At 40.0% G+C, this 13,966-nt stretch overlaps 1 protein-coding gene across 1 annotated transcript in view; it reads right to left on the reverse strand.

Annotated features, from left to right (window-relative positions):
- Positions 1 to 438: 438 nt before the first annotated feature.
- TRIM66 (tripartite motif containing 66) overlaps positions 439 to 13,966 on the reverse strand; it is a 43,068-nt gene continuing 29,540 nt past the window's right edge. Inside the window, exons 11-20 of the mRNA XM_010152133.1 lie at positions 11,196 to 11,468; positions 10,750 to 10,975; positions 7,584 to 7,644; positions 6,690 to 6,864; positions 5,604 to 5,908; positions 4,251 to 4,374; positions 2,887 to 2,961; positions 1,603 to 1,755; positions 811 to 1,029; positions 439 to 498 (exon numbers count right to left, since the gene is read on the reverse strand). Of these exons, the coding sequence (XP_010150435.1) occupies positions 439 to 498; positions 811 to 1,029; positions 1,603 to 1,755; positions 2,887 to 2,961; positions 4,251 to 4,374; positions 5,604 to 5,908; positions 6,690 to 6,864; positions 7,584 to 7,644; positions 10,750 to 10,975; positions 11,196 to 11,468 (1,671 nt within the window). The remainder of the gene's footprint in view (positions 499 to 810; positions 1,030 to 1,602; positions 1,756 to 2,886; positions 2,962 to 4,250; positions 4,375 to 5,603; positions 5,909 to 6,689; positions 6,865 to 7,583; positions 7,645 to 10,749; positions 10,976 to 11,195; positions 11,469 to 13,966) is intronic.

Here is a 13,966-nt window from a genome sequence, read left to right on the forward strand (position 1 = left end):
GATTACTTCTTTTATGGTCACACGTTGTATTCATCACAAAGCATGGCCAACATTCACATTGAGGTTGCAAGATTATTACATGGTTACCTGTGCTCTATAAAACAGAGATATCCTGTTGAACAGATTATAAAATGGTACTGCAGTATTAGATATTATTAGCATGTTACATTTATTACTAATCATCATTACCTATCACCAAAACATTAGTACTTCAGTGTAAAGACTGCAAAATATACACGATTTAACAGATTGAATATTAACAGAGTCAGACACTTTGGATCTGTCATCTATCCACAAGATCTAGAAATAAGGCATATGGTCAGCAGATTAGGAGAGTTTGAATAAACAGCCCGAGCACTTTGCTTTCCTCCCACACACCTTAACTCTTGTCAGTTATGCTGTGGGATTCCTCATAGCAAATCTCGTATCTGGAGGAGGTCATACCTGAGGAAGGCTGTCAGCTGGCTGAAACATCATTCTTTTAGTTTTTTCACTTTCCTGTGTACAAAGGAAACAAATAGTGAATAGCTAGAGGACTTCGTCTGTTTAAAGGTCTTGATAGAGATTTCTGCTAGGAAGATAACTGCAGCCGGAGAGACTTCATTTGTTCATGCTCACGCATTTATACACAGCCAACACTTTATTCCACTCTGAGGATCTTGACCTAAATTGTAGAACTGATCACCTCTCTGCGATACAAGCTTGACAGTTTTCCCAGACAGCCCTGACAAAACTTCCCGCCAGTTGCTGTAAACAGAATTAGCAGGGTGGCCACTTAGCAGCCAAGTGCCTTTGCTTCTGCAATCTTACGGCATGGCGCCGTCTCCTTTTAGGCTGAATGCACTCCTGTCCGTACGACGGCCACTGAAAATCTTGGGGTGGCATTTTGCTATTCTGACTCTCCACCTCTTCAGAATCAGAGTCCTCTTGCTGCATTGAAGGAAAGTGCCTATCTGGATAGATCTCCTTCAGTTTGCCCTCAAAGAATACATCTAGGCATCGTCCAGCCTCAGCAACCTCCGAATCTGGCTGTAAGAGAATAAATAACCATTCAGTGTTACCGCACACAGAAATCATCAAGGGTCAAAACCAAATGATTACCCGACCTTAACGTCTCAACTTGGTTCTGGCTGCTACATCTCCATTAGTCTCCTGCACAATTCCTACAGCCCATTAGTCCCTCTGCATTTACAGTGCAAGTAAAAACCAGGTGCTGCTGTTGAGGAACATGTCCCTGCACCTCTAACAAAAATGGATGTGCAGTGAACTGGGAAGAAGAGCAGTCATCGTTGCTTAAGAATTTCTATGCACCTGAATTTTCCCTAGCTATTTTGTTGGTTATGACTGGTTCCCACAGCAAACACAGCATCGTTTCAAAAAGTTGTCTGCCAAGATGTCCCTCTTTAATTTTAGAGCCATGTGTATCTCAAGTTCTCAGATCCATATATATCTCCATCTTCTAAAGAGTAAAACTGATTAATACTTCTGTTTATCCCAATCCCATATATGATTTCAAAGCAACCAATAGTTACACCAGTGTGACAGCTTAAAAGAGCAACCCTCTGGTTCGTATGCCCCCACCCATGCATAGTAGAAACCTACATAATTGAACTTTGCACAGTTCCAAAACATGAGACGCACGTCCGTCACAAGTTCCTCGGGCGCAGAATAGTGGGACTTGTCCTTTTTTTGCAGCTTTTTTCGTATGACTGATAAATCCATTGGCCTTTTGATGATCTGATAATAATGCCGAGCCTGCAATAAGATGAAAACACAGCTATGTAACATTTTTAATTAAAACATTTCCTTTCCCGTTACTTCTACCCAAGTTTGAACAGAAGTCACTGCAGAGAATTCCTTGCACCAAGGAAGAGAGCTTTAGTCATCTTCCGGGGTGCTTGTTGGTTTGATCAAAACCATATTTGCTTAAAAGATTAATCTTGAAAACAGCACACTCCTGTGACTACTTTGCTATTTTCACTTTCTGAAGTTTATCACCAGATATAAATGTCATCATTTAACCACAACCAACAATATATGTAACACCGACAATTAGCTAACATTTCCCCCAAGCAGTTACAAAAATAATGTGCTGAAACACTGGCAGCTGATACCGTGGGAAGCAGTCTGCCAAGAATGACTAAAAATATGCTACTATACACTCTTTTTAAAGTTCAACAGAAGTGTCTTTCAATGGGCACCAGCTACCAGGATATCCCACTCCTTAAATCTTTCTGGGTCAAAACCTACTCGTTAGGTAATGTGTTCCTTAAGTTCACTGCAAGCTTTCTTGGGTGGAATGTTTTTTTATGTTTTTATGGGGACTATTCCTTCACATAAAAACTTCTTTTCTTCCAATTTCCTCCTCCAACTTGTTTCACATTGTGCCATTGTTACAATAGTGTGAATCTACATCTTCCTTAAAATAGCCAGTTAATAAATATTGCAAGTGTTGAGTACCTGGATGAAACAGCAGTCTCTACAACTTCCCCTGAACACAGTCCCATTACCACCTTTGTGCAAAACATTAGAAAAGAGGAAGTCCAGGGTTATTTCTACAGCAGACCTTCTTATGGCAGTGCAACATTCTTCAAGTACACAGCAAGACAACTGTCTTAACCACCAGAACCCCTCATGTACCTTTAGTATCCTACCAGTATCTTAAATTGGCACCCAAACCTGGTCTGAGAACAGGAGCCAGCATTGCCTCTGACCTGGCACCTTCAAAGCACTTGCAGAAGAGAAACACCCACACTTCTCTAGTAAGCAATACTGTTTAGAAAAATATCTAATTAATATCTTTCAAGAAGACAAAGGAGAAAAATCACAAGGTGTGCCAGAGTATTCTTTGGATTCCCCTCCGACCCGTGCACGTGCAGTACATACCAGGGGGCTGACAGGTTCATGGAATGGGAGGCTCATATTACTGCAGAACAGGGAAAGCACCAGCTTTTCACATTTCTGTAGAAAATTAGGAACACATCTTAATTCAAAAGAAGTGAGTTTCAGTCTTGCCCTCAGTTAAGCAACCATACTAACAACAAGGGGAGTTTTCATGTGGTCTGTGCATTTCTAAAATGTGAAGTGAAATGCCACACCTCACTCTAACCTGGGGTTCATTTTGCCTCAATGCATTTTTATAGTTTGGAAAGTGAGGCTAGGCAAGACGTTCAAGAAAATAAACATTACGTAAAAAATTTTGTATGCATGTATCTTTCCTGGAATCTCTTGGGAATTCATCGCTACCACTATTTCCATTCTGCACTCCAGATCTGTTCTTTGGCTCTTGGCTAAAAGAACAGCAGTGTGGAAACAGTTAAACAGAAAATTTCACACTGTTCAGATGCATTCACACAAAGGGATGTAAGCTATGTAGTTGGTAGTACTTTATGAAAACAGCTCCATTTAATCATAGTTAACTTGTAAAATACCTACAACAATATTTTTTTCGTTCACTGATGCAAAAAAATGCACTACAAAGACATTGTAAGCCATGTTTGCTCACAAGCTATGGAATTTCTAACCCATTCCATTTTCTAAATAGAACCTCACTAATCAAGACCCAGATCCCAATTATTTCTGACCAGTTGTACCAATAGAAACAGGGATCACATCAACGTCAAGAAGTTATGTCCAGCTCTTTATGGACAGAGTAGCTCAGGTCTGGAAACAGCATGGATGAATGTGAGCAGCAGCTGTGGCTATGCTCATAGGCCTTGCCAAGGGGCCCCAAGGCTCTAAGAACCACTGCTTTTGTCCTTATGTATGGTGCCCAGGCCAGACCGATGCCTAATTCTGGGCTTCATTTGTGCAGGGCCAGCTCAGCACCTGCACTCAGCTGTGTGGGTGTAGACTCCCTGTCCAGCTGTCACCAATACACACAGGACATTCATTTGGAACTTGTGGCTTCCTAGTACCAGGTGGACTTTAAGAAAAGGCATTTTTTCATGGGACATTTGGTAGAGGAAACTGGCAATGGGGATGTAAAGAACTAAACTTTCATCTAGGCTGAGTTGACAGTGCCTAATTGTCATCTTCAAGGGGATTAATGGTACATATGAAGACCATGTGATAATTTCATGGATGAGAATGATATAACTGAATGCTAGCAATGCTTTTGTTGTATTTACTACTTGAAAATATTCAAGTAGCCACCAAGTCAAAACAGTCATCCTTCCAATGAAGAGGCAAAGACTCATGCTGAAATCATATGTCCTTTTCAAAACAGTATCATATATAATTATTCCCACCTTCTGGTCATAGTCATCAAGGCCATATTGTGTGTTATAGCTGTGGCTGTAACGTGTGTTTTCACAGTCATATTCCACCTCCGGCTTCACTGGATTACGGCAAAGTGTGCACACCCATTCTCCCCTGCAAAACAAGAAACCAAAATTGCGTCAAATTTTGTCAGCAACCCTGTCAAATAACAAACCTCAGGAATCACCGCATTTGGAAACAAGTCTCATCCTTAACTAGTATTACAACAGCAGGTTGTGTGATAGGACACAGGTTCCCAAATCAAACCAACATAATTCTGTACGTGTATAAGTGGCCTTCCTAGTAGGTCCATTTTCAGAAACCTCTTTAAGAATGTCATGAAGGCAGTGATGCAACTTCTGCAACATCAGGGCCTGAATAACTATCGATGAAGGTATATTAAATACTGCCAATACAGAACTTTAGTTAAGGAAATCAATTTACTTCATTAGAATTTAACTTTGCCAAGGAACTTTATTTAAAAAGGAAAACTTGATTTTCACATTTTTTTTAAACTAGAGGTTTAATAATTACTTAGCTATTAGAAGGAAGGGGGAAAAGAAAAGAGACGGAAATTTCTGCTTTTTTAACAGAAAGAACAAACCAGAATCTCCAAACTGTTATCTGAGACAGTTATTTGGGCTTGGCACAAGTGAAGTAGCCTCTGGTCCCATATGGTAATGATTTGTAACAGAATTCGGAATTATAGTAATTATATACAATTACTATTATATATATTTACTATTATTATTTCATATACGTTATCACCAGTAATTCACATTATTCAGCCTCACTCTTCAAGTTTGGCATGTGGACATGTACCTAATTCTGGCTCTTTGTTTCATAAAATTCACCTGTGACAAGTTGCTAGGGTATGTGTGTCTGAGGAAAACCAAAGTCCTAAACATTTCCACAAAAGCCCTGGTAATCCCAAATTTCCCATAAAACTGACTAGAAAACTGAATGGGAACTCACTGATTGCCCTTTCCTTGTGCTAGTCACTGTTCCTGCAGAGAAGAGCTGACATCTACACCACAGATGTTACATGAGAGTTAGGATTTTATTTTTCTCCAGTAAGTCATAAGCATACGTTTAAAGCTCAGGTCTGCCACCTCCTTTGTTGTACTGGCCAGCTCCGTGCAGAAAGGCTATACATGGCCAGAAACAGTTCAGGTTAATAATTCATCTAGTGTAAGACAATTGTTTGCTTTGCAAGGGAAGTAACAAAAAATGCAAGTGAGAGATGCAGTCCTTGCCCTTGCGTAAGGCTGACACACACATCCCTGAGGATATGTTCTGCCCCAAGGCAGTGAGCACATTAGTGAAACATCATACATACTCACACTGGAAAGCTGAGCAGGGCTGGAACATGGCAGGAGAGATGGAAGACCTTGGGGCAGTGATCACAGCACAACAGTTCTCCTCCATTAAGACACACAGCACAGAAATCCTCATTTTCAATTGGATTGACTTCCTGAGTAACTGGAGATTTTTTCATGATGGAGATGCCATTGCTGAGCTTCTGATCAACAGATGGAGTATCTACAGGAGGAGATTGTGTCTGTCCTGCAGCCTGGGACATAAGAAATGTTCTGTCCTCTGCGGTCTCTTTGTACTTCGGTTCTTCGGGTAGATTATCTTTATTTATCTTGAACAAAGAAAAATCTGGGATCACACAAGCATCATTTTCATATACAAGTATATAGCAGCAGTGGTTGTCTGCAGACAAAATAGTTTCTCTGCAGTGAACTCTACTGGAGAGAGCACTGGCATTCAGCAGGCCCACGCTCAGCCCTGCATCTGCCACTGGCTGGCCAGGCCACCTTGGTCACGTCATTTCCTCCACATACCACAGCATAATAACACTCTGACAGAGCTGTCCGTGCAAATTTCATATCACAGATGATAAAAACAGGATACTTTACTATCTTATTTACAAGTTTTACTGTAAAACAGATCCAAAAAAAAGAGTATAATTTTTTGTTCCCACCAGAAATTCCCATTTCCTTCTGCGGAAAGAAGTTGACGCTCAAGAATCCAAGAGCAATAGAGCACAAAGCTTTAAAAAGAAGTCTATTGCGCTGGGATTTCTGGAATCAGTTCCTATCACTCAAATATCCACTGGGGTCAGTTCTAAGCTATTTACCCTGTATTTGTAACTACACAGGTGAGCCAGGATGTTTGCTAGAATACAAAAACACTACAGCTATGCAATCCCAGGGACAGACTTCTCAGAAATGGAAGTGTCAGGGAGCTACACAGCAAACTAAAAGCTGCATGCTCTGTTACTTCAACCCACCACAGAAGTGTCCGAGGTTGAAACGAACCAGCAGACTTGTTTAGTGAATCATAACTTTCAGAAACTGTGCTTACAAGCCAGTGTGATAAAGGGGAGAAAGCAAGTAAAGCCTCAAGGAAATTGCACTCACCTTTATAGACATACTTGAAGACTGGGTCCCACATGCTATTGTCAGGAGGAAATTGCCCTCCTGCTCATTGTCCTGTGGCTGGAGTTTAAACACCGGGAGCTCCCCCGCTTCTGAAGTACATATTTTTAGACGTTCCAGTCGCACATAGGGGATTTTCTGCTCCTTGGGGCCAGTTCTGCAATCAAAATGACACACGGTTAAATTCAGTCATATTCCACAAAATTCTCCTCCCTACACAGTTTCAACAGTTTTCACACAATATTGTTTGTGCTCCTTTTCCTTTTTAACTGTCACTCTGCTGGCTAAACACTTAAAATCTTGATGGTTTTTCACATGACTATTCTTTAAGAAAAGTGAATGCAATCCCTTTAAATTAAACATATGTGTAAATGCACAACTAACTCCTCTGCTAAATCTTTGCCCTGCTCTGTATATTTTTGTTTTAATTACTCCAGTTTAAGTCAGGCTTTATACTTTTCAGTGTGGCTGGTTTCAAGTGGGAACAGAGCACATCATCAACTTTACTTTAAAATACTGTAACAGTATTTGCAACTAAAATTTTATAAAATTGTTGAGATAAATAATGTTAGTCCTGTTTTCATTATATTTATATAATAGTTTCTAACTGTTCAAGTGAGATAAGTTTGCAAATATTTATTCATTTTGGAAAATTACACAGAACAACAGAAATACATGAACCCACCCATTCTTTTAAATTTTTTTTTTTCAAGTTTAAGAGAATACTTTACCACTTCCAGAATTATTATCTATAAGGAATCTTGCATTCTTTTAAGTTATCCATTATCATTAAGTATGATGAATTTTCTAAATACATGCATAAAATTTCATGGCCAATGCTTTTGTGTATTAAAAAAAAAAAAAATACTCTGTTACCTGACATTCTGATTGCTTTTCATATCCATTTCAAAATGTTCCTTTTCACAGTTATTGGAATCTGGAACAGAAGATAAGAAAATGAATAAAATATTTATAATATCAGAGTCAGATTAGGGTAGAAAGTACTTCAATATTCATGTACTTCTGACTGGTGTTTAATATGATATCATAAGTGAATTATGGTACGGTATGAATCATTTAATCTATATGTATAGGAAATGTGTATGCTATTTTCTATTCTGGGACACAGTCTTTGTCTTTCTCTTTGCTTTTAACCACAGCTTTTGTGCTAAATATGAGGAGCTCTTCCAAAATATTTTGTCAAAATGGTTACATTCCCAGGGAATTATATAGGTACAGAGCCATGCCACATTCACTCATACACATGGAACACCATAAGCAATCCTCCTTGCTATACCGACTTCACTTGAGAAAAACAGACCTACTGAGGGCTGAACCCCCAAGGCTCAGGAAGTCTCTGTGCTCTCCTGCTCCTTGCTAAGAGGCTTCTGGATAATTCTATTTTCTTGAAAACAGGAAGGAAATTGTGTCTCCCATCCTCCACTGAGGGACAAAAGCAAAGCTGTACGATTCCTTTCTGTCCTCCAAGGTATGTAACATATAAACATATGAATTCCAAACTATCCATTATATAAGCATACTTGTGGCTGATACTAAAGAGTAAGAAAACAATGTTGGAGAGATGGGATGGGGTAGAGATGAATGCCCCAGTGGATAGCCTCGTAAATACCAGGCCACTGACAAATTTCATAGTAACTCCCTTCTTTAGTAATTAGTTTGGCATAAATAATACTAACAATAAAACAAGCTAAATATCACAGCTATCTGGAGATGAGTGCCAGGAAAACGTGCTGTTTTAAAGAAAATCTAGCTCTGGTCAATGGTACCCAACCCATGGCTTGAAAGCAACAGGCCTCTAAGATACTGTTGGTCCCAGCCACAAGAAACACAATACAGTCAAGACTGACAAGGACAAATGCACTTCATGTCACTCCTAAGGTGTTATTCCCTTGTGATTGCTGCCCAGGTGAAGGGTCGTAGTCATGGCTCTCGACAGAACTACTAAAGGGTGACTGCACACTGAGCTGAAGGAGCAGCTCGTGTTGCACCTTGTCAAACTAGAGGATGTTCCAGTGGTGCTGGGTTCCTAATATTAATGAACATTTCCATCAGCAGCTTGGCTCATGAAATAAGATTGCCTACAGAAACTGGGGGAAACATCAGCCTAGAGGGGTTGCAAACACTATGGATAATGTTTACAATTAAAAACTTATCTTGATATATCAGAGAAAACAAATCTCCTAAATCAGTAAGACTGAATTGAGATAACTAAGTATTATGCTTATGAAGGATCAGATTAATGTAATCACAAAGGAAAATAACTGACCAGGGAACTGTTCTGTGAAGGAACTAAGGGTTAATGTGGACCATTCACTACATGAGTCAACCACTTAATGCTGCTGCTGCAAAAAAAAAGCAAATGCCATCCTGCAGTGTTATTTCCAGTAGTGAGGAATGTAAACAGGAAGCTGAAACCCTGGCTCTGCATGACACCCCAGAGGCCTCAGCTGCAGCACTGCATTTGGCCATGGGCAGCACTCCTTAATTGCAGAGAACCCAGAATAGCACAGTAGGAATGAATTGCTCTTAAAAACATCACCCTGACCCATGAGGAGAGACTGAAACCATCAGATTTGTTTAGTCTAGGAAAGAGAAGGGGACGGTGTTTATGCAAGCCACAGTAAGAAGAAAAGTGGCTGTAAGAGGGAAAATGATGAAATTATGTACAATTTTTACCACATCCCTTGGGTCTAGGATGAAAAGTATTTTGTTATAAATTAAGCTGAAACGTTTAGGTTTGATATTAGAAAAGGATGAGTCATTGGAGATCTATAGCAGAAGCAGTGGGGTTTGCAGCACAGCACTGCAGAAGCCAGTAAGTCCTACAGAGAGCCACTAGCAAAGACTCGTGGCCGTTGCAGCAGAGTTAATCTCTGGCACTGATGCAGATCACTCCTGAGCCACCCCTGTGTAAAGGGAGCAGCACTGAATTCAATGTTCTAGTCTTTCCATCCTCTTGCACAACAGGACGTGTGCATTGCACAGGGCAAACCCGTAGCACCTGTTGCAGACGGTGAGATTCTGTATGGTGGGGCTGCTGTCTGTGTGCAGTGTCACACGACCCAAACCGGACACGGGAAAGCTGCTCCTCTCAGAGACACTTGGGCCTGACTGAGGCACAGCTTTTTAGGGGTGCGCCTGATTCTTACAACTCATGAATTGTGGCATAATTGTCACAATTTGGCATAGTACATGTAGGAGAAGACAAATACATTTCCTTGGCTCACTGAGCTAGGCCTCCTTTGTACTAATTAGAATTCTCTGAATAAAAATACAGCACAGAGATAGAAATATTAATTCATCTTTTACAGAGAAAAGCAGCCAAATATTGGCATAAGTCACAGGATAACAGTTTGATCCAGCAAGCCCTTGCTTGCATGAATAGTCCCATTGACTTTTAGAGTTTGCAGGAATGAGGCTTTGCAGTGTAGCACAAGGAGGCTGGCAATTTGCCCATGAAAAGAGTTAAGTAAGGTCTAATTCTCCATTAAGGCTGAAGAAATAGGCCTTGGCTGAAGGGAATATTCCACAGTAGACAGAGCCAAGCAAAAGCACATACTGTGCAATATATTACCCTAACAAAAATTTGCTATGCTACTGATGTGAAGGACTTAGCAGAAGGCACATTACATTTCGGAAGTAATTTTTTTTTTTAATTGAATTTGGACTCTTCAAACCAGCTCTTCAATAGTCATAACTACAGGTCTCATTAGCACGAGTGCTTCTAAGAGAACTGATACTCCAGGTACTCCACACAGCCACACTCATTTCTGGTTCACAGATGAAGGATGTTACAAGTTCAAGGCATATCATTTCCATTTCCATGTTTTTCCTCCACAAATGAGATCAAACACACTTTTCCATTGGATTAAGCACTCTGATAATATTTGAAGCTTGCTGGAAAAGCACATTTATATGTAAGTACATTAATAGGCATATGGCTTTGCAATGCTTGCAATGCACAGTGCTAAGACAGACAGAAAGACTCAAAACCTAAATGAAACCATGAAAAGCCTGGTACCTTCTTTGTTTCTAAGGTGTCTAATTCCGGCATTCACAGGCAGGAAAGAGATGTTGCTGAGCAGTTCAGGAGAAGTGCAATGTTGAGATCTTTTGATCGAAAGATTAATAGGTTCTTCCAGCACTTTTTGCATAGAAAGAGTTAATTCATTAACTACATCTTGCTCAGCAGTAGCCAAGCTGTTTTCTAGGGGATGGTCTACAATATTGAAGTCTTCATTTTCCAGCTTCAGGGGAGAGAAGAAAAAAAAAAAAAAGAAAAATCTGATTTTATTATTAGTTATCTTTCTTTCCCCCTTAAGAAACTAATTTGTATTCAGTCTTCAAATCGCAGATAAGGAAAACTTTACTTACTGAAATAGCTGCCTTTCACAGACTGACTAACAAAACATGTGCTATCAATGAAAGCAGATTCCCTCTCAGTCGAGGAGTTTCAGCAATTCCTACCTTGCACTTGGTGCTGCCCTGGAGTGCGTCACCAGGTGCGAAGCCAGCGGCAGCCCCAGGGCTCAGGTCACTTGAAGCTCTGCCCAATGCCAAGCTGTAGCTGGGCACTGACTCTGCTGGAGTATCACAGTCACAAAGCATGTTCGGGGATGGGGCAAGCGTCACAGCAGCTGCACCTTGCATCTGTGAATCAGCCGAGCTAGATATCCTTGTTGAAGGTAATTCCATTTCTAAACCGTTTGAAAAGCCCACAATGCTTAAGGACGAGGAATGCTGGAAAAAGAAAAAATCCCAATATGTTAATACACTTTTCAGCAGCAAAATGCTACTCTTCTTTCTCTAATGGATGAGATACTCTGTTTCAGCTATACGTAATACACCAGTTGTGTCACAAGGGCTTGAAAGTATCTACTGTAATCTTATACCATTTCCAAAAGCTTTAGCGTTTCCAGCATTAAAACTGAAAACCAAAAAAGGAGACACCTGGGTTAATCTTCTATGATTTACAAAAAATGTCTTCCTTTGATCAGATCCTGATTTTTAATTCCCTACAATAAATGGGAAATCTAAGTATGTGGAACATTGTCCTAAATCAATCCTTGATATAAACCCTACTAGTTTCCATTAAGTTATTCCAGAAGAAAAAAAATTCAGAGCAGAATTTTTTCTTTTTATGCAAAAATCATCAGATCATTTTATTCAGAAGAAATAAGATTAGATCTGACAAGTGGATGAAACTATTTTTAGTGCTAACAATGCTGAAAATTTTATCCTAGTTAGTGAGTCTGTCCCATTAAAACTTTAGGTACTTGCCCATTAAACAGCACAGTGTAAACTCAGAAACACCCTACATGTAACTAATGAGGAAAGGATGTACATCTACTTTCCAGAGAAAAGGAATATTTATCAAAGTCTCTAAAATAATAGTTTTAGTAACATGCATTTTCCACTGTCTCATGATTTGTCACTGTCAAAACCACAGAAATACTGTTATGCAAAACAGAGCAAATCCACCCATCTAGGTGACTTCCTTAAGCTGCCTTACATACAGGAATTTGTGACTGTACTGAAACCAGGACTCTTCTAGCATCCATATGAGGCAAATATAAGCAGTCTTCAGAAGTATGCAGATTGTGTCATTTGAATATGTAATTTTCCATTTATTTCATCATAGTTTATTGGTGTTTCACCCTTGATAATTACTGAATAAATACGTTTCATTTGACTACAATACAGTAGGTAGTACTCATAATATAAATTAAAATAAATGTGCAGATTGCATCTGAATGAGAGTTTAATTTCATTTTACTTATTTTTCTGCTAGGGAACTGTGACTTAAAAGAGAATCTGAGACAGAACCCCTTTCTTAGATTTAATTAGTATTTTTCTCAACTGTTGGTCCATTTTGGATTTTGATACCTTTGTCCATCTTAATCCAACAGTATTGAAGACAGTAGCCTAGATTGAACTGTCAGTTGTGCTTGTGTAAACCCTACATAATGCCAAATAAGTCAGCCTTAAATTCCTCTCCTTGCAATGCCTGTCACCTATGTACTCAGAGAACAGTCTGCCCACAGACATTAATTCCACCTAAGGATGTAATTTAATTTCCTTTCCTCAATTTGCAACAGGCGCTACAGTAGGAGCTTTGCCTGAACAGTGACCACTCATATTCAATGAGGCAAAACAGGCTGCATTTCAGACAGAAAGAGCTCAGCTCTTCTACAGTGCTAGGGAAGTTTTGTGCCCTTCTACCTCGTACCCTAGTACGTCCTTCCATGTAGAAGGCACCCCAGAGAATACTGGGTGTCTGCAGCCAAGTTATTGGCAATTTTCCTCCTTTTGAGGCAAATGAATGTCCCTGAATCTAAGCTGTCTGAGTTATAAGAACTTCTTGGAACCAGCTGAAACTACTCAAACGTGTTCTTCCTACCTTACATCAGAGCTGAAAACTAGAACACAGCAAAGAGGAAATGCAGTGATGGAGGCACATTTTTCCATAGACTCTGCCTGACAAAGCATTCCTAAGAATGCTCAGGTTTCAAACCAAAGGAAATTATGTAGGTCAGAAAAGAAATCAGCTTTCATGGTCACACATCCTGAAGTAGTTCACAAAGATCAAAAATGTTCATTTGCTCTCTTGTCTGTGACAGGTTCCTGCATATGCAGTGACAAATGTGGCCTATCAAGTACACATTTTCCTTTTCATTCCATCACTCTTTGTATCACGTCTTTTTCAGATGACAAAATAAACACGTGAATTGTTCTCGTATCACTCACAGAAAATAAAATGAATAGACAGAAGTTGTGCTTGAAGTGAACAGATGGACTGCCATCAGCCTTGCCTTTTCCCCTTATTTCAAAGTCCATTGTGAGCATTAAGTCCCTGTGAGGTAGTTAAATATTTATTTAGCCAGATTCTCAAAAGCACGAAGCATCCACAAATTCCTGTCTGAGTCAATGGGAGCTACCTAATGCTGTGCTCCATTGGAAATGGGCAAGCTGAGGCACACACGTGGTAGGCACAGCACCCAAACTGCACAGCAAGTTAATGGGAGACCTTGTGGCTAGTCACTTCTCCGAATCCCTATGCACATCTTCCTTTACTTGTGTTACAAGACCGTGCCGTCATCCATTGCGTACTGGGACCTGACCCTGCGAAGGCTCGTCCGTGTGCACTGCAGGCGAAATGTTAGCCCTACTAAGACAATAGTAGGATTGCTCCTGACTTCAGTGAGACAAGTTTACTTACTGGGAGTAGTCGCTGGGAC

Source organism: Eurypyga helias, unplaced genomic scaffold (assembly GCF_000690775.1).
Source record: "Eurypyga helias isolate BGI_N326 unplaced genomic scaffold, ASM69077v1 scaffold375, whole genome shotgun sequence".
Lineage (NCBI taxonomy): Eukaryota > Metazoa > Chordata > Aves > Eurypygiformes > Eurypygidae > Eurypyga > Eurypyga helias.